The 26086-nt window shown below is 36.8% G+C and overlaps 2 protein-coding genes across 3 annotated transcripts in view; one reads left to right on the forward strand and one right to left on the reverse strand.

Moving 5' to 3' along the window:
• Positions 1-937: 937 nt before the first annotated feature.
• LOC138698989 (ATP synthase subunit b, mitochondrial-like) lies at positions 938-21678 on the reverse strand. The gene is made up of 4 exons (XM_069825177.1): positions 21594-21678; positions 19816-20040; positions 9470-9633; positions 938-5939 (listed from the first exon to the last, which is right to left on the reverse strand). The coding sequence occupies exons 1-4, from the start codon at positions 21661-21663 to the stop codon at positions 5409-5411; spliced, it is 990 nt and encodes a 329-aa protein (XP_069681278.1). The 5' UTR covers positions 21664-21678; the 3' UTR covers positions 938-5408.
• Positions 21679-22193: 515 nt separating this feature from the next.
• Positions 22194-26086, forward strand: part of Cortactin (cortactin) — a 29702-nt gene continuing 25809 nt past the window's right edge. For both annotated transcript variants that reach the window (XM_069824895.1, XM_069824896.1), the window contains exons 1-3: positions 22194-22485; positions 23954-24073; positions 24145-24265. In XM_069824895.1, coding sequence (XP_069680996.1) covers positions 22322-22485; positions 23954-24073; positions 24145-24265 — 405 coding nt within the window. In that variant the 5' untranslated portion in view covers positions 22194-22321. The remainder of the gene's footprint in view (positions 22486-23953; positions 24074-24144; positions 24266-26086) is intronic.

Here is a 26086-nt window from a genome sequence, read left to right on the forward strand (position 1 = left end):
GCTTAGAATTCTTCTGTTCTTTAATTTTTATGTATGCAATACACTTTCAAAACCACACGTAGCCTCTGAGTCATTTGCTTATTGAGCATTACTGGTAATGATAGTACAATTCTCAAATAATTTGATCAGAAGACTGGACATCTGTGTGATGATGTTGGAGAGATCAGAAACTTATAAATCAATAAAATTTAAGTCATCGCTTTAATGAAAATGATGCCTCTTTGCCACAGCTGAAAGATAGTAAACCTATATAGCTGTTCTCTCACCAGTGCTACCGCTATGCTATGTTTTTTAATGGAAGTTCTCCTACTAGCACTTGGATATGAGACCACGACCCCACCTGCTGGTGACAAGTCAGTCTCTTCGCTATCAGGGCTGAAGAAGAAAGGCACAATGTTACATTTGTTGAACTTGTAGAAGAATATCCATGCACATGCAGTCATATTTCAGCAGAATACACAAAGAGAAATGTGACTGAGAAAGCATGGATAGAGAATCATATTATCATACCTGTACTGTTTGCCTGCAGCCCTCCAACCATCATCCGGGGAATGCTATGGAATGATGTAGATGCCTAATATGGGGAAGTGGGAGAACCCTGAGAAAAAACCTCAACTGCGACCTTGTCAACCACAAATTGAAAAATCCCAGGTCTGACCAGGACTCGAACCCAGACTGAAGGTCTGACCATTCAGCCACTGCAGGGGAATTTATTAATGCTTACTTCAAATTGATTAACTGTCACATCTTGTTTGCGAATATTAAGGCCAATCGAGTCAGGAAAATCTTTGCGACTTTGTGTTAAACTCATTTTCATCATTTTTAGTTCTTAGGCACAAACAAAATCATATTATTTCTAATAATATACGGCTTTATTCAATAGCTCCGCTTTTTTTCCTTTGAAATAGTGATAACTGATAAGCATTCAGACATCATCTGAACACATCTTCTCGCAATAGTGTAGTGGTCACCTCTGACTTACTGGTTCCTGTGAGGTATCTTGTTACCAGCATTACTAACTACAGTAGCACTGGTGGGAGAAACAGATTGGCGAAATGTGAACAGAATATAATAATAGTATTACCTCTTACCTTTCCTTTCTCGTGAAAAACAACAACTGAATAGCCTACAGTGGACTTTATGTTGTCAGCAAACAGCTGGATACATTAAGAAGATTGATGCTTGATACCTTGTTAAGATGTACTCCACTTTAATTGTTTTTATTTTATTTCGAATTACAAGCATTACAACTCTTGCAGTATTGAACCATTGGAACTTAAAATAGGCAAAACACTATCAATATGCTTACATTTGTGCCACTAACTTAATATCTTTTCTTTAACTTGAAATCGTACCTTGTCTTAAGCAGTGCAGTTGCTAGGTATTTTGACTTCAGGCAGTGGTTTACAAGTTCACTCTCCTAGGTTTGCAATGTGAAATTTCGCTGCAGTGAGGGCAGTATGAAAGAAAGTGGAATTGATTACATTTCTTACATTCTTTCTCGGCCTGTCCAGAGGCTAAAGGTGGCAACCCCACCACTGAACTTGCTTTCTCTTGGTTAGCAACCAATTGGAAGGACTAAAAAATTGCTTTCAAGTCTCACTATTGTAAAAACTAGACAAGATCTTTGGGCCGTCCACTGAAATGATGGAGCGAGACTGTAACAGGCCACCAGAATAGGAAGAAGAAGAAGAAATTATTGTAGAATAGAATAGCAGAAGATGGCATAGAATGAAAGAAAATGAGTGGTACTATTAGTCAGCAGTGGACAGATTATCCAACAAAAAGGCTGAGTCTATTATTGCAATGGAGGGTAAAGTGATGAATGTCACATGAGATAATGACCTAATTCAGTATTACTGTAACATTTATTGCTGTTCCCATTGAAAATGACTATCAATGGTGATAAATCTCCTTTTTACCAGTTTTGATGGAAACCACTAGAGTTTTAGTGATATCTTGAATTATATAATACATCACCCTTAACAGAATTGTGATATTCATCGTTTTTCCTGTATGCCCTTCATATGCAATGTACATACATAGATATGGTTGAGACTGTGATTGGTATGTCGGGTTAATGTGTACTGCGTAATCCATAGCATGTCAACATGTGAAAAAATACATTAGGTAGCGGTAGGTTAGAACTCGAATCATTGCTTAGTTTAATTTGAAAGTCTTTTGGTGAAGATTAATGTCCTAGAGCATGGGTGGCCAAAAGACATGATTGCGCCAACTCACTTGAGTAATGCTGCTTAGGTACGTGACCTGTGAGGAAGGGTTGAAAGTGGGCGTACTAGAACAGTGCTGGATTATTACTATGCTAAACATTGTGAAGTTATTGTATATTCATTATCATCAAATTCAAAATTAACTAATTAGTTAAATCAGAGTTAATTAATTTTAGATGCTTGAGTAATATGATAATTCTTGTAAATAATTGAACATATTCAAGACAAGTTAGAAGTAAATAATTATGAATAATTAAGAGTTCCAAATGAATTTAAATTAAACACATAATCATTGTTACTCCGATATAAAAATAAAGCAATTTAACTTGAATTGTAACAATAAAAGCTGCTTAAATTAGTCCTACTCAGTTTCATGTAATTTTTAAACTACTGTAATATTGAATTTAAATCAGGAATTATGTTGCATTTTGCTAACCGTAACTGGTCACAAAGATTTCTGTCCGTTATGGAGATGGTAAATTTTGATTTCACAGTTTTCATTCCTGAGAACAACCTCTCACACAATCATATGCTGTACGTAGTTCCAAACATGACGTTCACAAAAGTGACGAAAGATGGACTCATGCTGTTTTCTTATATTATAAGGCATTTTATAGTGTCACCATCTGCACTGCAGAAAACTCTTCTTCCACTCTAAATTTGTTTATTTTATTTTTTTATAGAGGTTTAAAGCTTTGATGTGCTTCACTGTGTTCGTGTTCTATGAGATGTTGCTTAACGGGTTGCATAGTGACTACAGAGTGAGTCGCAAATCACGTAATGGACGCCAATGTCCTAGAGCAACCATTCCTAAGCACTGCAGCACCAACATGCCTGTGCAAGTCAATATATTCCTGCCAATAACATACACTAGAACCTCAGTTATCTCATATCTGTCATAAAGAAGGGGAGTCGAAAAAGACAGATAATCTGTCATGTTTTTTCTTACCATATTTTTATGTTCTTTTAAAGAAATTCGTCTCTTTTCTGAACTGTACTATCAACCATTTTTTTTTTCGGATCATCGTTCTAATTCTCCAAAGTAAAACAGTGTCTAGAAATTAAGTATCATCTTCTTGCTCCAAAAACCTCAAGTGCAGTTTATATTGGAACACGTGAATCAGGCACTATCTCTTCTTATGTTCCACTATCGCCATTGTCACGCACACGCAGGGTCAGCAAAAAGTCTATCACTTTTTATTTCATGCCTTGGAAGCACTGTGTGACCCAGCCACCTATTAATGTTTTCTCCAACCACATCAAAGAATTGGTCAGTTTGCTCCACCAACATTTTAAAATTCTTCTGTCGTCATTTGCCTGAAGTTACTTAATTACTTACTAGGTTATTGCTCTTGTATTGGAATGTGAGGGGTGATTAGGGGTGTGAATAGTAGCAGCACTAAAGGAAGGGGTAGTTGTACACATTTCGATTGTTAAGTCCTTGGAATGTCTAATTCCTTGTTTGCCGGTACATAGTAGTCTTGCTAGACCTCTTATATACAGGCATGGAGATCGAATTTTATGATTAATTAGGGGGAGAATGCAGAAAGACAGTCGAATAATTCGATTGGTTAATTGGGAGAGATAATCGAGATTCTACTGCATTAGTATATTATGCAATAAGCTGTTACGGAGCAACAACAGTTACATCTGGGATAAGATGTCTGCAGTACGTGGGTGTAGATGTCTCCAACCAGCCGTCTTCAAATGCAGTTAAAGTAAGACAGGTGAGACCTGGCATCCGAACTGTGTGATAGGGAAAAGAACGAGCTATCAGAAAGAGAGCCTGTTTGATGATGGTTAATATTATACGGACGTTAATTTCAGACTAAAACCAACCTTCTCCCTCCATACCCATTAGTGACATGACAGGTCTTGTCTCCTCTACTATATTAAGAGAGAAAAGGTTTCAGCTGTGGATGAAGCTTCTGCACAAAGAAAGGGCATCGAACTCTTCATCTGGGGAACAGATGGATGAAAAATCACCAAGACAGAGAGGTGCAATATCTGCTCACTCTGATCCTCTCTGGGCAGGTCCACAGAGATCATGAAACTCTTGCCCATGTCATCATCAATCCATAAGATACTGCAAGATCATGAAGTTCCCAGAATAGACACATAGATATGACCATAAAGCAGACTGTGTTTTATCTCAGACCCAACAGTGCATTTCGAATCCCAGAAGTGGATATTGAGAAAAAATTGATTTCAACTATAAAAACAAATAGAACTTGGAAGATATTTCTTTCATGGGTTATGATTAGTACCGGAGGTATGATACCTAATCACCTAATTCATCATCATCATAATCATCCAAACAAATATAAGACCCAAGTCTGTTACGATTCAGTGAGTCATTCTCGGTCCACCTTTTTTTGAATGGCCTAAAGATCTCTTTCCTTGGGGATGGTATTGAAGCATGGCTTTTGGAAGTCTATTCCGATTCATTCATTGGACATGGTTTTCCACTGCAGCTGGTACTTGACTATGAACTGTCAGACTGGTTGTAATTGAAGTTTTTGCATGATATCCTCATTTCTTTTGTGGTCCAAGTGACTGTATCCTAGCATTGCTCTCATAAATTTCATTAAGTACTTCTTATTTTCCATGTTCACTTCTGTAACATAGTACAGGTCTAGATAAGGTTTTATAGAAACTTTTTGTGTGTCGCAGTACTAGGGAAGGCTTTATAATTTTGTTGATTATTCTCATTGTTTTATTATACTTGCAAATTTGAGAAGTTTTATTTGTTTCACCATTTACTCTTTCTATTAATTTGTTGTTTAAGCAATTAATTACCTAATCACCTAATTAAATTATGAAATTCTATGTCTGAGTATGTAGCCATTGCAGAAGTATGAGGTTTCATAGCCATTGTTTGAAAATCCCTGTATAGCCTAGCTATATTTTATTACATTTTAACTTATTTCCTTTCTTATTATTCCTGTTATTGTTCTTGTTGTTTTAAACTTTTTAATCCTACTACTATAGAGTTTGATATATTATACCAATTCTTCAATTCAAGTTTTCGATGAACAACTTCTGTTTCAGTGTGGCAGCCTTCTTATGGGGGAAATCATAAATGAATAAAAGTTCATGTTGGTACTCTAGGCCTATTGGTTATGTGTGCTTAGTGTTCTGTACAGCCAACTTGTAAACCACCACCTTATGTTATTTTTAAAATGAAATGTGTTGTCTGTAATTTGTGATGTGGCAGTGGCAGGCAAACTGAAGCACAGCAAAGGCGGAACTTTCTTCAGAGTGCTGCGCTGGCAATATTACCCACAAACTGAGAGCTGGAGGTGTCCACAGTGCAGGCAAGGGGCGTGTGTGTGAGCTGAGTGCAGCCAGTTGCGATATGCAGTGACGCAGAACAGTGGACTGTAGGGCAGAACCCACAGATGCCCGTACACTGCAAACCACACAGCAGATCAGGTGCCGGTGCATCACACACTGTGCTGTACGGTGCCTCTCTATCTCGAAGTCCAGGCGGCGCTTGACTTGGTGGTATGCCTCCATGAGCCGCTCACGGTATTCTGTCTCCAACTGGATGGCCACCAACTCCTTCTTGGCCTCCAGCAGCATCCTCTGTCCATTGGCACGCCATTGCTCCTCCTGCTCTCGTTTGATGGCGCTCTGGTACATGTTGACCGGGCCCTCCCGCTCGAAGTGCCATGCGTCCTCCACCTCCTGCAAAGATTCATCACACAAATTGCAATTTTATATACCAAGTCGTTATATTGCCATCGCCTTACTTTTATGATATGGAACTTCAGACTTTCGTGGTAATTGGGTTCTGAAGAAGACTTTGAGTATCTCAACTGTGTTTTTAAGATGAGATTTCTCTAAAATTTTAAAATGCTCCATGTTCAAGGTTGTGTCACATACGAACAGAAACATTAGCCTGTTTTGTTGATTATGCTTGGCTAAACCTTTCATGTCTTTGTTCCAAGTTGCAATTACAATATTTTCATCCCACAGTGGAAATGATTAGGAATTTCTTACTTTAATGGTGAACATTTTGGGTGTTTGGTCCAAGCATAATAAACAGACAGTACGGCTCTGTCAAGGGAAGTGTGAGCAGTAGAAATGTAATCTTAACACAAGACATGTACCTTCTGCTTATTCTGTCCCATCAAATGTGTTTCTTGTGACATTTCCTTTTTCCGTAGGATGTAAAGTGCACTTGGGGATATGTTTTCACCATTGTTTTATGTTCATTTGTAATAATATTGAATATCTTAAGTTCCCTTGTGATGTGATCCAAAGAGAAATACTCGTGCTCACCTGCACCACATTTCAGTACATTCAGTTTCTATGTTAATAATTTATTTATGTTGTACAGGAACATAATAATATAATTTTTTTCTTTCTTTCTTTGAAATGTTATGGATGGTAGTCATCAGAATTATCTTGGCATTGAGAATCAACTACTGTTTGATTAAAAATACTTTAGAATTGACATTCGAAGTGGAAGGTACACATTGTTGTCCATGACTATACTGGCTAGCAACTACAGTAGAACTCTATTATCCGGGTAATGAAGGGGATGGAGTGAACGGTTAAATCGAAAAAAATCTGATAATCCATACTACAAACAGTGTTCATAAATTAAGTGCATAATACAGTTTCGTCATTTCCCCCGTGGTCTTTTCTTGTAACACGCTGGTAGTGGATCATAAGTTCACTGATTTAAGTCTAGTTTTCAACAACGGGTTTTTAATGGTCAAGAAAATTCCTTAAGACAGCTGTCTGTGGAAAGATAGGAATAGTGGAGGTCTCATGTTGTACATTTACAAATTTGATGCACTTTATATTTTGTTTTTCATTAAATCACGCACAGTATGTTGTAATTCCTATTTCGTATTGTGATGACACAATTTCTCATTTCCCAAACCACTCAATTACTTGCACTTTTTATCGTAACAAACACGTTTTCTTTTGACATGTGTGGAAGACATTTTGCATAGAAGTTAGACAATACGTCCACTCAGTGTAGATCGTACTGCATAAGGGTAAAGGTTTGTAAAAAAAAACACTGTAGAAAAATATATACTAATATAATGTACAGTACTCATATTTTTTTCTGCAAAACAAAAAGAGCGAGAGAGAAAGACAGATAATCCACCAATCGGTTAATCGGGGTTTTACTGTATTGGGAGGTTATATATACTTCCAAATCTTGTACACAGAAAACAAGACCGCAATACTTGTCAGAATGATGATGATTATCGTCCGTGAGGTTCATGTAGGAGCTGGGCTAGCTCCTGGTAACAGCATTCTGGAGCAATTTTATTATTTTGTCGGTAACTCAGGTCCAACGCTCACTGAACAGTTAACTTGAGTACATGGTGCTATAATCAGTGGTTGGTGTTTTTTCATAAAATAATAGAAATGTTATGACTTAGGAAGTATGACAGTGACCACAGCTTGAGTCTAATCTTTTAGCAATATATTTTTAATTAGATTTATCATAAAAACTTTGTTTGTACATGACATCACATTGATGGAAGAGACATCTCGTGCTTCACTTAGATGGCAACCCTGTCTTTTACTAAATGATATGCAGAACTTTGTGACGTAGAAGCAAAGTACCCCCCACGTGAACTATTAATTCTAAAGTATTTTAAATTAGGGAGTAAGGTCAATAAGTAAAAGTTGCCGTATTCAGTTATCATTGCTGGTCCAGTTTGTTTACATGAATGAAAAATCACCTTGTGTAGATTATAAGCTGTCTTGTATTACTCCCTGAATAGATTTGACTGGATGTGTTTGAAATCGTCCTACAGCTGTAGCAGTCAGTTTGATTCTAAAGTGCCGCCCAGTTTTGAATTGTGCATACATATCACAGTATGTTTACAGTAATCTTTGTACAGGGACATCATTTTATTTTTACATCCATTTTTATTGTACCTGAGTTTTTTAATGTACTTCACTCCCACCCCCTCTACTAGTAAACTTCCAACTGTTTTCCACAAAGTACCAAGTGTGTACAGTCAAAGTCGCCTTATGGTCATAGCAAACACAAACAGTGCTGAGTGAGTATAGTACGTTCCAAAAGTTCACTTTGAATATTGAATCATATTCTCGCACAGGTACTGTAGTCAGTTTGCCTATGTCGCATCCCAGTTTCCCCCACCCGCTTCTGCCCGCCCCTCTGTGAAGGCTAGTGGCTGGGCTGTCTTAGCACTTTTCTGAAAACATTAATTTCTGTTAGGAATTAAATAACTAATAAAATAAAAATAATAAATAAACCAAAAACCTCCTTAAAGATAAAAACTATCTATAGAATAAATCTACATTCAAAGATTCTAAATTCATTGCACTTATCTGCCAAAATAGTAAAAATTAATAATAATCATAAAACAAAAATTATTCCAAATATTACGTTTACATAATATTATACAACTGTTTAAAATAACTTAAATAAAAGGGCCTCGTTAAGTAATTAACTGTCACGTGATTTCCCTCCTTTCTACGACCCTGCGACAAAATCACTTGGACGGACAGTAGATAGCATGTCTGAGTAATTTTATCTTTTCGGATCGGGCAGAAGTGAAGATTGAATTTACAGTACGTAGGTACGCTTTTATATAGTAGGTACAGAATTATTTCAACATGAGTTACTACTATGAAGGACGAAACTGGTAATAATTGGTAGTAGGTACAATAGTCTATAGTGCGATAATATGCAAAAAAGAACTGAAGCCTGTATAGAAATGAACGGCCATCATTTTCAAATATGTGTTTAAATATCCATATTATGATTATTTTTCAATTTAACTTCATTCTCTATATTGTATGCTAATGTGCTGTAGACAATATAATATATACTGCATAATGAATACGTCCGAATGAATAGCTCAGTTCGTGAGTAAAAGCACTTACTGTTAATACAGTACTGTATTTTGATTAAAGAAAAACCTAATGAAAATTACAAAACTCAAAATCGCGTATTTCCTAGTTTACGTAAATGGATGAACAACTTTTCTTCCCTCCTATACCTAGTAAAGTGATTTGTTTGTATTTTATGCCAGTATCATCGAACTCCAGTCATGGAAGGGGGTAGCAAACGATGTTTCCGGTTCTCAACCGTAAATCCAAAGGTATAGTCAGGTTAATATTAGAAATGTTAGTAAAAATAAAATGATGTCCCTGTATATACAGTATATATTGGATACAATTAAAAACATATAAGTTATACAGATGTGTGTTTCTGTCAGTGTTGGCAGACTCACGTCTATTGCTCTGTCAAGGAAAGCTGCAACTTGCGGCCCCACAGTTTTGACAGTGACACAACTCACAATGGCCACAGATATCCCATTATAGAACTCATGGTCCAACACATACAGCTCTTTGCTCACAAGGAATGTTGCCAGCCCAGCCACGAACACAAATGGACCTGAAACAATGTTCATTTAGAGATTATAGAAAATACAATGGTTTGTTGTGTCGAGATTTTTACTAGACGTGAACCTCCATCTAAGACACGACTTGAATATACATCTTGATTATACATTTATCAATAACATAATAGTATCATGAAGAAGACAAAATGTAAACAGAAAAACAAAGAAACACAACAAATACCCATCACACTAATATAGAAAATAAAAACATACAAAATTGCATGTTCGTTCAAGAAATTAAAGTACGACATTACATATACTGCACAGAATACGCTAGAGAAACACCTCAACACTCAAACAAACAAATACAACTTAACAGGAGTTCACAAATTTACATGCAACAATTGTAACATAAAAAAACTTGGAGATGTTTTCAAACATGATACAGGGAACATATCACAGCTATAATCAAATCACGCAATACTTCCAGGTATGCAGAACACCAACTACAATTACAGAGCATAGAAACAGACAAGGAAATTCTACACATTGCACTGGAAAACCAGAAATTGAACTCTCTGGAACAAGACGAAATTACAGACATGAAAGACAGGTGCACAACACTCAACTGAATTTCAGAATGTACACCGTTTTCACACAATGCTACGGATATAAACACGTTTCCTACTGAGACACCAACAGAAACAAGTAGAAGAGTGCAATAAAAATCTGAAGACGGCCGCAACAAGCCCCGACTAGTCATTGACTGAGTAGAATACCATAATAGTTATTAACACATGACATTGACCACAAACTAACAGCCATGTGCTACATGAAATATGAACTTTCAGTGATTGCTTTCATGCGTTATGCCTTAGCTGTTGCATACAATTAACATTTTTTATGAAGTTTAAGTTGTCCTATGGTTTAGAAATTTCGACTATTATTAACAAACACTTTTCTGTCTGACACTTTTCCAATTCACTGCAGGCTAAAGTAAGGAGATGCACTATCACATTTACTTTTTAACTTTGCTCTAGAACATCGTTTCCCAACCTGGGGTTCGCAAAATATTTCAAGGGGTTCGCCAAAACTTTTCTGTAATGGCGGGTTTCGAGGTTAGGCCTATTATTGTTTCCTTCATTTCTGCGGCATTGTCATAATAATAATAATAATAATAATAATAATAATAATTATCTATTATTTTTTATTTTTAATTAAATTAACCCTATAATGCCCCTTGTTACATATGTGTAACATCGGGAATTTATCACATTATTTCCACAATGAATTGATATTTACTGTGAATGCCTGCTTTACAGTTATGTAACAACGTTAGGAATGCATTTGATTTCGCTACAATGGAAATTTAATCTGCCAGCTTCTTTGTGTTCTAACAATACTAACAACAGTACCGCGACCCGACTAAGGTTACATGGCGGTCAGGCCTTTGATTTTAGATGTTAATGTGGAATTTCAACAAACTTATATTTAATTTTGTATTTTCAACAATAGCCTACTTCTTCTTTCCTTGTGGCAAATGTGTATCAGAATCACTTCCATTCACATTAAAATGGATAACTGGTTGAAAAGTGGAAGTTTGAAAGGGAAACAGGGTTTAACAAAATCCCAAGCTAGTGTTGTGTCAACAGGTCATTCAGCCAATCCGACAAAAGTGAACCGTGTGTAAAGAAAGAAAGTACGATGATAATTACATTAGGTTTGGTATATATATATATATATATATATATATATATATATATATATATGTGTGTGTGACAAGGACTGTCCAAGACCACAGTGTGTTGTTTGTGGCGACATTCTTGCTAATAGTAGTCTGGAACCTTCTCTACTTAAACGCCATTTAGAAACTAAACACCCCACCCAAGTAAACAAAGCTGCTGATTTTTTTTTTTACATGAAAAGGTAACTAGTGGAAAAATGATTTAACTACTTTTGTATCCATTGCAAACAGTGACAATGAGAATGCTCTTGAAGCGTCTTATTGTATTAGCTACAGAATTGCTAAAACTGCAAAACATTCAATAGCTGGAGATTTAGTGCGGCCATGTATAAATGATGTAGTACAGTGCATGCTTGGAGAATCTTTCACAAAAAAAGTCAATATGGCACCATTGTCCGACAATATGATCAACCGCTGGATTAAAGACTTGGCAAATTATGTCGAAAATGAAATTTTGGAAAGAGTTCGTGCCAGTCCTTCTTTTGCGATTCAACTTGACGAATCGACTGATGTTGCCAATTTAGCCATTTTGTTACTTTTCATCCATTATATTAATGGGGAGTCTGTAGAAGAGGAGCTACTATTCTGCAAACCCTCAAAACAGAGAACTACAGGAGGAGATATATTTAAGTTAACCGGCGAATACTTTCGCGAAAATTCAATAGACTGGACTCGCTGTGTAGGCATTTGTTCAGATGGTGCGAAATCTATGACAGGGTGTTATGCTGGCTTTGTTGCCAAAGTGAAATCGGTAGCGCCGAAAGCTTCTTGGACACATTGTTGCATTCATAGACAGGCTCTTGTTTCTAAACGCATGCCCGATGGATTGAAATGTGTGCTGGACGATGCAGTGAAAATAATTAATTTTATTAAGGCTCGCCCTACAAATTCCAGCATCTTTGCAGTGCTTTGTGAGGAAATGGGAAGCATTTATAAGTGTTCATTGTCTCACACTGAAGTTAGGTGGCTACCTCGAGGTAAAACTATTTCCAGACTATATGAGCTTAAAGACGAAGTTTACGTTTTTCTCACCAGCCATGCCTTTCACCAAGCAAAGTGCATGGAAGATGAAATCTGGCTTCAGACTTTAGCTTATTTGGCAGACATTTTCTAAAAAATTAACAGTTTATACTTATCTCTCCAGGGGTCAAATATAAATGTTTATATTGTGCAAGACCGTATCAAATCATTCATTAAAAAAACTTAATTTTTGGGAAACGTGTTTCAATAGTAATTAAACCGAGTGCTTTGATAGCCTTCACGACTTCCTGATGGAAAATCATCTTTCTTTGGACGAAAATGTCAAGAACATGGTTAAAGAACATATGAAGGAACTTGGAAAAACCTTCAGAGAATATTTCCCTGCTATGTCCAATAATAACAATTGGATTCGCAATCCCTTCGAAGAATCAACAACTTTAGAATCCACATTAAGTGTAGATGAAAAAGAGCAGCTTCTTGAAATTTTCACTGATTTTCAGTTACAGAAAAGTTATAAATCTTTGTCATTAATTGGTTTTTGGTTGAGTTTAAAAGTGTTCCCAGTGTTACTGAATAAAGCCATAATGGCTTTACTAGCCTTTTCATCCACATATTTCTGCGAAAAGTCGTTTTCTTCATATGCCTATTCAAAAAAATAAATACAGAAACAGACTTTGTGCTGAAAGTGATTTGAGACTTCATTTAACTTCTGTGGTTCCTGACTTCAAAGCTCTGTGCCATGGAAAGCAGACGCAACCTCTCGCTGAATTCCAAGGAAGAGGTGCAAACTTGTATTTATTATTGCAACTAGGCCTACACATCGTGTAACTTTTAAGCCGTAACTAGAGTAACTATAGGTTTTAACCATTAAGGGTTAAGTTAATTTAAGGTTATTAAAACTTTTGCTTGGAATTAAATTTTATGCATGTCTACTGTATGTATATGTAAAAGTCAGTGGTTCACCCAACTCAGATCGTTGTGGAAGAGGTTTGCGAGTCGAAAAATGTTGGGAACCGCTGCTCTAGAATATGCCATTAGTAAAGTACAGGAAAACAGAGAGGGTTTGTAATTGAACTGGTTACATCATCTGCTTGTTTATGCGGATGACGTGAATATGTTAGGAAAAAATCCACAAATTATTAGGAAAAACACGGGAATTTTACTTAAAGCAAGTAAGAGGATAGGTTTGGAAGTAAACCCCGAAGAACAAAGTATATGATTATGTCTTGTGACCAGAACATGGTACGAAATGGAAATTTGTCCTATGAAAAGGTGGAAAACTTCAAGTACCTTGGAGCAACAGTAACAAATATAAATGACACTCTAGAAGAAATTAAACGCAGAATAAATATGGAAAATTCCTGTCATTATTCAGTTGAGAAGCTTTTGTCATCCAGTCTGCTGTCAAAAAAGTTGTAAGTTAGAATTTATAAAACAGTTAATTTACTGGTTCTGTATGGTAGTGAAACTTGACCCTCACTTTGAGAGAGGAACATAGGTTAAGAGTGTTCGAGAATAAGGTGCTTTGGAAAATATTTGGGACTAATAGGAATGAAATTACAGAAAAATGGATAGTATTCTTCACCTAACATAATTATGAAAATTAAATCCAGATGGGCTAGGCAGAGCATGTAGCATGTATGGGTGAATCCACAAATGCATATAGAGTGTTAATTGGAAGACTTTTGGAGAGGCTGAGACGTAGATGGGAGGATATTAAAATAGATTTGAGAGAGGTGTGATGTGATGGTAGGGACTGGATTAATCTTGCTCAGGATAGGGACCGAAGGCAGGCTGATGTGAGGGCGGTAATGAACCCCCGGGTTTCTTAAAAGCTATTTGTAAGTAAGTATTAACAAACACAATAGATGCAATGTAAATAGAATTACTTTGACCATTGACTAGGATACATCTTATTAAATAGGTAATAGAAACATTACAGATACAGATAAAATTGTGTTGAGGTTCCTTTTCAGAATGAAGCCAAATCAGATACACAATTACAAACTGTTGGGTGAAGATAAGTTGCAAGCTAACAGAGATTACCTGAAGGTAAAACAAAACAGACAGATGGGTGATGGTAAAGTTTACATTAGCAGATTAAATGTTTTCAGTATATTGCTGTATTTGCGCAAACTTTTCTTCTGAAGGATGAGATTTCATTTGCATTCCACAATAAGAAGTTACTTGAATAATACCATAGAACCAAGTGCTTTACAGGTTCTCCAGACTCGGTAAAAGGAAAGCAACCATTGCTTTTGCATACTAACTTTCTGTCACAATCACAGACTTGATGGGCATTACTACTTTCATAACCATTAATTATGTTGAAAGCTGTTAGTCGAAGTGTTTTGTTGGACAGCTTGTGCAGTTTAATATTGAAGATAGGGACGAATGCCATCCTTGCTAATTTTGATCACTTTCCTAACTAAATTTTAAGATCAACATTGCCAAGCAAAAAAAAAAGAGTAACACTTTGGTTTTTCTGAGAAATGCAGATTTAATGTACAAAAATGATATTGTACAGATCAAGAAACAAAATTCAGGTGGCCCAAATTTTGTTTGTGGGTCTGTACATGCAATATGTTTTCATAATCTTTGAAAGTAACACTTATTACATGTTATTTGAGGTGCCTAGAAGCAAAGTCAGCAATCTCCACTTTCTTTAGAAACTTATATTATGGATGCATTGGATTCTTCTTGGTGTTTTCTGGCAATCTCCATAGGTTATGTGAAGCAAAAGAAGCTATAAATGGTTTAATTTTCATATTGAAAACCGGGGTTAGAAGCAAAGGCAGCAATCTCCATGCTCAAATTTTACAATCTGAGAAGCAAAGCCAGCAATATCCACATTGGCCAATCAGAGGATGTCATTTGATCATGTGACCATCAGCTGTCTTCTTTCCTTTTTCTCATTGTTATTATGGTTATTACAGTGTCAGTTCTATTTCTCTTGGGTAAAAGTAAACTAAATTATTTTGTTTTACTGAATACAGCTATCATAAAATTTCCAGTAAAATGAATAGTATAGAGAAAATAACACCAGTCTTGCCTTCCAAAGCAAGGAAAAGGAAATCTCAACCTGAGAAGTGGCTGTGATAAAATTCCTATCATTTCTGAATTTCACTACTGCCGTTCACCAAGAGGGAGAAAATATTTGCCATCTCAATTGAATATTGCACTACTTCACCGAATTTACAATGAATGGTTCCAAAACATATTCCACCTCTACAACCAAATCTTGTGCATCCTAAGGAAATTTCTGATGTCAAACGACTGCTTCAAATCCACTTCAGTGAGAACTGGCGTCAGAACGCAAAATTGGATTTTTACAGCCACTAATTGACAATGTTGATGCATTGGACTTATCTAATGAGGTAGACACTAATGACTGTGCGTGTGAACTCATGGAAGAATCTCCAGAATTGTGTGTGTAGAAAGATGAACAATAAGACTTTGCGAGTGTTGAATATTGTGAAAAAAAAATTGTATGCTTTGTTATCCCTAAATAATGTTTATAATTCAGAATTAAATTTGATAATTACACATGACTTCTGAAATCTGCAATAAAACCTGGTAATCTTACATGCAAAGACTGTAATATCCACATCTGAGAAGCAAAAACAGCAATCTCCATATTAAAAGCTTTAATATATTGTTCCACAGTTACTTTGAAGTAAAGATACTATGTAAAATTGCTTTTCCGATGTCTATTTACATATGAAAATAGTTTTTGATGGAATTGTTCAGTGAACACCTCAAAATGTTTTTGCTTCTACTGTAAAATTTTCCAAAGTGGAGATTGCTGACTTTGCTTCTAGGCACCTCATTTAGTGAAAGCGCATAAATTTAACTTGTCAACAATTGAACTTACAGTGAATAACTTGTCTTGGTGTTAATGTCTCACAAAGCCAATTTACGCCATTAAGTTTGCTATTGTTGAGCTTGCTGCATTGCTGGAACGTTTCATTCAGTATTCCATAAAGCTTTGTGAAGAAAGGTTTCATTCAAGATGGTTCTGATGCTGCAAGAGCTTTAGCACTAATCGATGATGGATGTAGCTTCTGTTATGCTAAGAACATCATCTACGAGTATTTTTCGAGCTGTAAAACTTGATAGAGAACACAGCTCCTTTCATGTTGCCCTAAGTGTGCATCAGCCAGAGAGGATCAATTTTTAACCATGGACGTGATGAGAGATAGTCATGTGACAGGAGTGAAATCCATAAATCGTGTGGAGGAGGTTCATAATGTCATTATCAGCAAGTGGACAGCAAGCAGAAGACTTCATGAAGCAAACCTGTCCTCAGTTGACATACCAGAGCCCGTCTGCAGTTTGCTTGAGAAGAACAGCAGTGGGGCAATATTCTGTTCAGTATCAGGTTATCGGGTGGTGAAGACCTAGGGAGCATTATGCTGCCTGCATCTTCTCAATAAGAATAGCCTATGGAAGAAGTTCCATCATGGTATAGGGAGGAATTAGCTTTCATGCTCATACTGTGCTGGTGGTAATTGAAAATGGACATCAATACCAACATGTCCCTTATGTTGGCAATAACTTCGTTTTAATGCATGACAGTGCTCAATCTCGCACTAGCCGATGTTTGTCACAGTTTGTAGAGGAGATGGGAATCATCACTTTGAACGGCCAGCATCAAATCCTTACCTCAATCTCATCGAGTCCATTGACGAGTTTTTCACCTTCTGGCTGAGATGTTCTTCTGAAAGAATGGGACACGATTCAACAACACACTAATTGTCAGTATGTCAAATAGGATGCAAGCTGTTATTCGTTCAAATGGTGGCAACACTTGTTATTGAGTGTGCAGAATTGTGTTCAAATGGTTCAGACTTTAATTAATGGTCAGGGGTGTATCGAAGTGGCTGGGTAGGAAGTAATTGCACCAGCACCAAAAGAACCTAGTTCACATCTTCCATTCATTTGTTGTTAATTGTATTTTTTTTAGTTAAATTTAATTATGTTTTCACTAAACATACATGTAATAAGTGTAACTTTATAAGATTATAGAGATATATTGCATGTACAATATTTTTGTACATACAAACTGTATTTCTCAGAAAAACCACTAGTGTTACAATATACTGTCCAGCAAAAAAACGTAAGTTCTACAGAATCAGTGATCCTAAGAAAATACTTACTTTAATGCACTTTAAACTTAATTTTAGAGCCGTGCCGAGGCATTATGAAAATTATGCTGCCCATTACTGTGATCTAGGCATTATGAAAATTATGCTGCACATTGCCATGGTCTAGGCACTATGAAAATTGCGCTGCCCATTGCCGTGGTCTAGGCATTATGAAAATGATGGTGTACATTGTCGTGGTCTAGGCGTTATGAAAATTATGCTGCACATTTCCATGGTCTAGGGATTGTGAAAATTATCCTGCCCATTGCCGTGGTCTAGGCATTATGAAAATTGTGCTGCACATTTCCATGGTCTAGGGATTGTGAAAATTATCCTGCCCATTGCCGTAGTCTAGGCATTATGAAAATTATGCTGCACATTTCCATTGTCTAGGGATTGTGAAAATTACCCTGCCCATTGCCGTAGTCTAGGCATTATGAAAATTATGCTGCACATTTCCATGGTCTAGGGATTGTGAAAATTATCCTGCCCATTGCCGTAGTCTAGGCATTATGAAAATTATGCTGCACATTTCCATGGTCTAGGGATTGTGAAAATTATCCTGCCCATTGCCGTGGTCTAGGCATTATGAAAATTATGCTGCACATTTCCATGGTCTAGGGATTGTGAAAATTATCCTGCCCATTGCCGTAGTCTAGGCATTATGAAAATTATGCTGCACATTTCCATGGTCTAGGGATTGTGAAAATTATCCTGCCCATTGCTGTAGTCTAGGCATTATGAAAATTGTGCTGCACATTTCAATGGTCTAGGGATTGTGAAAATTATCCTGCCCTTTGCCATGGTCTAGGCATTATGAAAATTATACTGCACATTTCCATGGTCTAGGGATTGTGAAAATTATCCTGCCCTTTGCCGTACTCTAGGCATTATGAAAATTACGCTGCCCATTGCCGTGGTCTAAGGATTGTGAAAATTATCCTGCCCATTGCCATAGTCTAGGCACTATGAAAATTATACTGCACATTGCCGTAGTCTAGGAATTGTGAAAATTGTGCTGCCCATTGTCGTGGTGTAGATTTTATGAAAGAATTAGGCAAGGAGCTAGTGAAACCCGAGATGAAGAGAAGAGTTGGAAATTTCTTGCCCAGCATTCGGAGAGTTCTGGTGGTTCAAGAGTTGAATCCACATAGGCTACAGAGGAGGAGGAATTTGTGACTAAAAGGAGGAGAGGAAGACAACTTACATTCGGCTACTTTTGCGGGAAACCAGTGCACAAGGAAGGTACAGGTACAGTATGTCTGGGGTATGCAAAAGATAACTTGTATAGTGTTCTGAAGTAGTGAAGCTCTTTTCAGTAGACTGTATATTATAATAAGGAAAAAAGAAAGAAATTCTAATAAAGCCGAAACAACCTCCTGTCATGTCATGTTATGTAATGTTCATCTAGGCCTAATTACGTACTTTCAACTTGGCTATATAACAGTTTTAAAAAGAAATTATTTCCTATGACGAAGAAATTAGTGAAATGTACAGGCCTAAACAGTGTGCTGAACTCTGTTTTTTTATTTCTGTGTAGCAATTGTTAGAATTCATGTTGTTATTGAGAATGTTGGGGATTACTTTTAGGTGTAAAACATCAACAGGTCTACAAGAATGTCCTTGCATAAGCACCTCCGTGCTTGAGGATTAAAAGTGAGGTAATGTGTCTTGCAGGTCTGTTTCCCAACAGTAATACTTGGTTTTTACTAGTACTGTAGCCTTCTCTAATTCTATTGAAAATTGGTTCATTTAAGGTCCAGGTTTTACATGTGTATAATACTATTGATTTTACATTGGTACTGAATATGAGAATTCTTCCTGGTTTTTAATACCTATAGTGCTACCGGTATATTGTGAAGAGGTTTAGAGTGGGTAGGGCATTAAAAAGGTAGATTTTGCTTTGTTTATACCTACTGGTACGGCTTTCTATACCGTCGTCGTTTAGAAAATAATTTTTCAAGAGGAAGAAAAAATTAATTAAAAATCAATTGGCCTACATAAGAATACCAGTATGAAATTATTCGATAGAAAACATTGGTGAATATGATGAACATAAATGACATTATCGAGGATCAGTGTAAGCCTTTTTTCTTCCTCCTGAAAAATTATTTTCTGCACTGTTGCATAAGAGGATTCATAAAAACAACGATATGTTGTATTGTAACCCATCATTTACCACTATTGCATCCAAATAAGTGAAACTACTGGTATCAATTCTTTCAATTTAACTTTAAAATTTATGGAGTTTTATTACTGTTGACACCGAAATTCTTTGGTTTTCTGTGCAAGGAAGACTCGAGACCCATTGATATCAGATAAAGGTAATTCCTTCTCTTTTCAAATAATGATAATTAGCTTACCCGAAACTCCTGTTTTCGAATAAAAAAATTGCAACCATTCTTCTGGCACAAACCCAAATCGCACTTTGTCTGGTAGTTCTTTCCTTTCCGGCCTCGGAAACTTGAGAAGATCTCGCTGTGAACCATTGCCACTCAGAATCACATGTGCATTATTGTGTCTTGAACTCACGTTATCTGTGTAGTATCTTCTATGACATGCAATGGTATTTGCGAGCGATTTTACACCTATTAGAAAATGAAATAAATAGTCATTACTTGAAACAATTTAATATTAAAAATTATATCTTACTGCGTGACACTGCTATCTTACCAATATTTATGAATCGTGGTAACATTTTCCAAGTTATTTGTATTTTATAGAGTTCAGCCGTTTAATTGTTGCACTTCTTCTCCCAGTTATACCTATTATAAAGTGGTAACTTTGTTTTTCAGAAGGTAATTTCTCATATGTTTGGCACAATTTCGATTCGCGAATTTCCTTTTGCATTAAGGCTTTTAACTGTTCGTGTTAAAAATTTCCGAAATACATTATTCGTTTTGGTTCCAGATGTAAAAGGATCTTAACATGTGTCTAATGTGAAATTATATAAGAAGTTTGAACTAAAATTGAAGTCTAATTATATGGTGAAATATACTTTTTAATCCTCTAGTTGAATCGAAAACCTCAATGCTACCCATTTTATAGTAATATCACAGTAATATTGTATTTAGGGAAATCTAAATCGTGGCAGCATAGTGTAGTATATACAGTCACGAAGATCAATACCTAGTGAACATGCATCCATAGGTAGTTGCTAACCACTAGGATCGCTACTATCGCCTCATTACAGACACTGCGAAATATTATCTGCACAGTCTTGTCCTTAGTACCTTCATAAACTCAAAGCTTCGTGACTGTATTCATTAGACTGTGGTGGCATTTTATATGGGCTGCACTGCATGAAGCCTGTTCAGACGGTGCTAGTTTCTCTGATGAATTCCAAGGTGGAAAATGTATCTATATAGTGATGAATAGAAAATCACTGACCTGTGATTAAACAATAATTACAGTTCGAGGGCTACTGCTCACCAGCTGAAACTGTTCAAGTTCTTTTATCGCTGCGTTGCTGTGTTTATGCTACCTATGCTTGTTATATATTTATCCATGGCGATTATCTAGTTCTGGGAACAGGATTTAGCTCCTGACCGCGATCAGGAACGTGACATACTGATCGCGATTAGCGACTGTAGTCTGTCCAGTGTCCACCAGTATAATGAATTAGCTGTGGCCATGTAATACTTTAAGCAAATACCTTACTATAACAATATCGGACAGCTGTATACTAGCAGCATTAACGTGAGTGCGAAATATCACGGACTTGACGTCTAGCGGAGCGGCGTGGAATTACGTCCACAAATACAATTAATATTAATTGAATAGTATCGTATTTAATGTAACATTATTTTATACCAAAGCTGCATATTATGAGAAATATTGCGTATTTTTTATTTGCTTTAGTGACACAAAATTAATTCTGACATTAAATGAATTTACAATAACGCTTTATATACTCATTGCTGACAATTGCAAAGATAAAAATGGTAGTAATCTGATGCTTGTAATAATTAATAAAGGCATGTGGACAACAATAAAACTTAATTTGCTAAAACCTTAAAATTTCCAATATAGTTTAACTTCTATTCATTTATTAGACTTAAATAAAAAAAAAGCTGAGTTTTATTGTTCCATGAACACAGAGACAAGGGCATTAAGTCTAATAAGAATTTTGTTGACTCACGTTTTATGAACCCTCGGAAATCGAAAGTACGATTTGGAGCAATTTGTAATGCTGTAATTGTAGCAATCATAAACAGCACAAACACACCCTGACATTTTAACACAGCACCAATTAATAAAACTATTAACTAGCCCAGCAACAATATACATTGCAGTTGATTACAGTTTGTTTCGCGAATATCACACCGGCCGCCTAGGTAGCAGCACCAGCGTCGTTCGCGCGCAGAACTTTATAGCTGTCCGATATTATTATAATAAGTTATTTGCTTTAAGTTACAGAGCTATTCCATGGATAAATATATAATATTTATCTATGGCTATTCATTTCATTTCCAGGTTTAATTCAGAACACTACAATGAAATAATGCGCTCTAGCGGTAAATTACAACACTATATGATTATTAATTCGGAAATGCGGTCAAGTGAGCGATACTATAATAAAAATGCGAACGTACCAAACGAATTTTTTCCGGTAAGTGAACGCCTACCTTATTGATAAGATAAATAATATACATAATATTTCGTCGTGGGAATTTTAAGCCAAGTGTGGGAAATTTTACTATTACATAGAAATTTTATTGACAAGTAGTTGGCATTACTGCCTATTCGTGCGTGGCGCCGTGGGTGTGCCATTGTGATAAGAAGAGGAAGGAGGAATTATAGTGTGCGTTAGGAATTTTGGGCTTGAAGTTTATCACTTCTTCCCGTCCCCCTTTTTTTCTGTTAATAATGTGGAAGGCGAGTGCCGGGACGAAGCTTGACATGTCGAATGGCAACAATAATGACGACGACTGGGAGACAGATCCCGACTTCGTGAACGACGTGACAGAACAAGAGCAGCGCTGGGGATCTCGCACCGTGGAAGGCTCCGGACGCACAGCAGGGGCTATCGAGTATGTGGTAACTATATGGTTTTGATGTGTTTATTACGTCCGTGATCTAATACAACGTAAATTACCAGGATTAGTTATACGTCCATGTTAGGATCCGTAGAATAAAGAACTATGCGATTCAAATATTGCAGTAAAACATTACAGTACTCAGTAGTCAATGTTTGTTATCCCGACTGTTGGTGTCTTACTAACCGAGTATGAATGAGGTGGCTGTTTATTACTGCACAGCTTTCACAGACTAATTTACGGGTGCTTGGTCTAGAGTAGAAGGTATGTAGCTTTAAGTACTAATAAATGTTGGTTCTATTTGACTTAGGATATCGGTTGTGAGTTTATGAGAATTTATGTTGACTAGATTGGAGAAGGGATGATGTCTGTAAAATCCAAGAATCAGTAGGATAAACTCCAGAACATGGATTGCACCCTTTCCCTCTTACTTCAAAATTCCAGCCTTGTGGACACAAAATAAATTATTGACACTGAAAAATGCCTTTTCGTAAATATAATTATGCGCATTCGACAAACGCAGACAAATCTGCTCTTTTTAGTATTTTAAGACATAATTTGGTAGGTGCAATTCGTGTTCTAAAATTTTCCCAAAATACGAATCTAATCAGAAGCGACAACTCTCCCTACATCACTCCACTATACTGCACTCCCTCACTTTTTTCCTCTCCCTCTACCTCTTTAGTATACTCACTTCACTGACAAAAATTTATCTTAAAACACTAAAAAGAGCAGATTTCTCTGTGTTTGTCGCATGCACTTCATCACGTTTACGAGAAAACACTTTTCAGTACCAATAATTTATTTTGTGTGCAAAAGGTTGGAATTTTGAGGGAAGAGGAGAAGGAAGATAACCGTGTTCAGAAATTTATCCCCTACAGGACGTTTACTTTATGCTGTTAACTATGTTATATTAAATTGGAATACATGATTTACGTAAATAATTGATTAAATGGCGATCTTACTCGTGGTGCGGCTTACAGCTGTTTCGAAGCAACATAGCACAGAATGCTTACCGCTGTAAAACGACAGTATAACAGACTCACAAGCTTTCACTTCATGGAATGCAGAAATATGTTCAAATAGTTAACCAACGACAGAAAAAAAACAGTATGTTCAGTGGATCTCTGCGCTCTGTGGTGCTACAGGGAATGAAATGGCAGATCAGCCAACAGGAAACAGTTCGTATCACTCCATAGACAAAACAAGGTTAAACAGCAATATCAGAAAGAACTAATGGCATGCACCGAGGACATGTCGTGGAGAACATGGCTGACAACACCCAACGAATCTTAGATGCAGAGCAGTTGCACATACAAGGCACGACTGCACAGAATTGGAGTTCTGTACGCCTTAAACACTGTCCTGCACTCTGCTCCAAAACTGTCGTCTTGATACTTATTATTTCAAACCTTTGTTCGTGTACACACTGGTCAAGTTCTGGTGCTCGTCGCTGTTGCAGCATGAAGAAGCTGCGCGAGGAGACGGCGGAGGCAGACGCTGTGCAGAAGCAGAAGCAGCTGGAAGAGGGCCCGCAGGCGGCATTCGGCTACGGCGGCAAGTTCGGTGTGCAGACTGACAGGTGGGTGAGGGTCAGTGGACGGGGGGGGGGGCTCTCTGCGGCGCACGTGTGCAACTGTGTTCTCTGTGCAGGATGGACCGGTCCGCAGTGGGGCACGACTACATTGCCAAGTTGGAGAAGCATGAGTCGCAGCGTGACTACAGTAGTGGCTTTGGGGGCAAGTTCGGCATTCAGGCGGACCGTCAGGATAAGGCAAGTTGCCTCTCTGATCTCTTATTATGTTGGTTCTTGTTAATCTACAGTGTCGGTAACAAAAATCCATTTCCATAAGTCCACACTGTCCTAGATCACTAAACCTCTCTTGAACATATATTTATAAGTTTGGGTTTCGCATGATGATGCACAGACTAGTGACGACAAGAGTATCCTCAAAATTATAAACATCTTATGAAATTTTGACATTGTCATTTTCTTTATTAAGTTTTTCACTACTCAAAGTTCTATGTTATCGGCTCATTGAAGAGCTTGAGACTGTTGCCATTTTAAAAAGTGTTGTCTGTATTACTTTCAAATTATAATACAACTTGTTTCGTCATAATTCTTCATTTTTCTGTGTACGTATATCACTGATTAAATTTCCAATTTCTTTACTTGTTAATTCTATATTAATTGTTAATCGTTAAAGATTAACACATTAAAGAAATTGGAGATTTAATGAGTAAAAATACAGATATATACAAGATTCTATAATTTTCTATTCTGGCTGTTTCTAAAAGTTCACAACAAGAAATTAACCAAAGAAATTTTTAGTTATTTTATAATTATTAATGTTATTATAAGACATATTAATCTAAAATATTATCTTTTTTCATACTAAAAAAAAAAGTAGAAATCAGCAATCTCTATACTGTTTGTATTGTAAATTGTTACTTCTATCATGATGCGCTTTTTTTAGAATACTTTTGTTTATAGTGTGATGCACAACACAAAACAAACGGAATCTGAAAATCATCATATCCCGAGGAATTTGTAGACTTTAATTCGTAACAGGTTGAATTTATGGTCTGTCACTATTTCTCTGTACATAGTGCGTATGTTTTTCAACGAAGCGGTCCTTGGTTCGATTCTTGCCGTGAGTGGAGTTTTATCTTCATTCTAGGGGCTTCGTAATTCACCCTTGTCTTGCTTTCAGACATTCAAATAAAGAAAATCTCATCCAGAGAATTGGTGTCTGGAAGGGTTCCCAAAATGCTGCTTGCGTTTCCACGTTGGATGGCTATTCCTATTCGTTGCCGTAGGTAATTGGTGCAGTGAGGGTCTCCAGTAACAGTCACCAAACTTCTGCCAATTTCGGAAACTAGGTCTTTTGCTTCTTTACATCAGGAGCCTATTGTTTCCACAGCAAAGACGATGAAGATGTAATTGTCTACGAGATGTACGTATTTACGACGTTTATTGAGTACGGCAGATTCTGCTGCAGAGCTAGCGAGTTTAGAAGTTGACGGCAAGTGGGATGGAGCTAAGGTATCCACGCATGTCGTATCCCACATTAGCGATTTTCCTCTGTTCCACGGGACCAAGGTTAATCCATCAGGGCGCTTTCCATTGGTGCGACTAATCCCAGTGGGTTCTAAAATAGCAGGGATACCAGAAGATGTTAATGCTCTATTGATTATGTTGTTAATTGTTGAATGTCTAAAAAAAAGTCCCTTACTCTTGACACAGCTCAGAGCATGATGACCGAAAGTGTCGACAACTTCCCCACATACACATTTGAAGGGTGCAGAGAAAGAACAAACAGAGTCACAGTTCTCATAAGGTTGACGACATCATCTAAGTCAGTATATTACTGCAAAATTTGTGTTTTTCTTATCAAAACTGGTGAAGGAGAATTATCACCACGGATACAATCATCCTTTCCTACATTTTCATTAGGAACAGCAATAAATTTTGCAGTAATATACTGAATTAGATGATATCACCCTTAAGAAAATTGTGACTGTTCGTTCTTTCTCTGTACCCTTCATTTATGTGGTAGGCAGATTTGCATCCAAGACGTAGAGCGACTGCAGT

Source organism: Periplaneta americana, chromosome 4 (genome assembly GCF_040183065.1).
Source record: "Periplaneta americana isolate PAMFEO1 chromosome 4, P.americana_PAMFEO1_priV1, whole genome shotgun sequence".
NCBI lineage: Eukaryota > Metazoa > Arthropoda > Insecta > Blattodea > Blattidae > Periplaneta > Periplaneta americana.

Excerpts from the sequence above, each read along its gene's own strand:
- LOC138698989 (XM_069825177.1), bottom strand. The coding sequence starts at position 21,663 with ATGATTGCTACAATTACAGCATTACAAATTGCTCCAAATCGTACTTTC. Across the intron at positions 9,634-19,815 it reads TTCGAAAACAGGAGTTTCGG|GTCCATTTGTGTTCGTGGCT; the intron begins GTAAGCTAATTA and ends ACATTGTTTCAG. Across the intron at positions 5,940-9,469 it reads TCCTTGACAGAGCAATAGAC|TGTGATGAATCTTTGCAGGA; the intron begins GTGAGTCTGCCA and ends AATTGCAATTTG.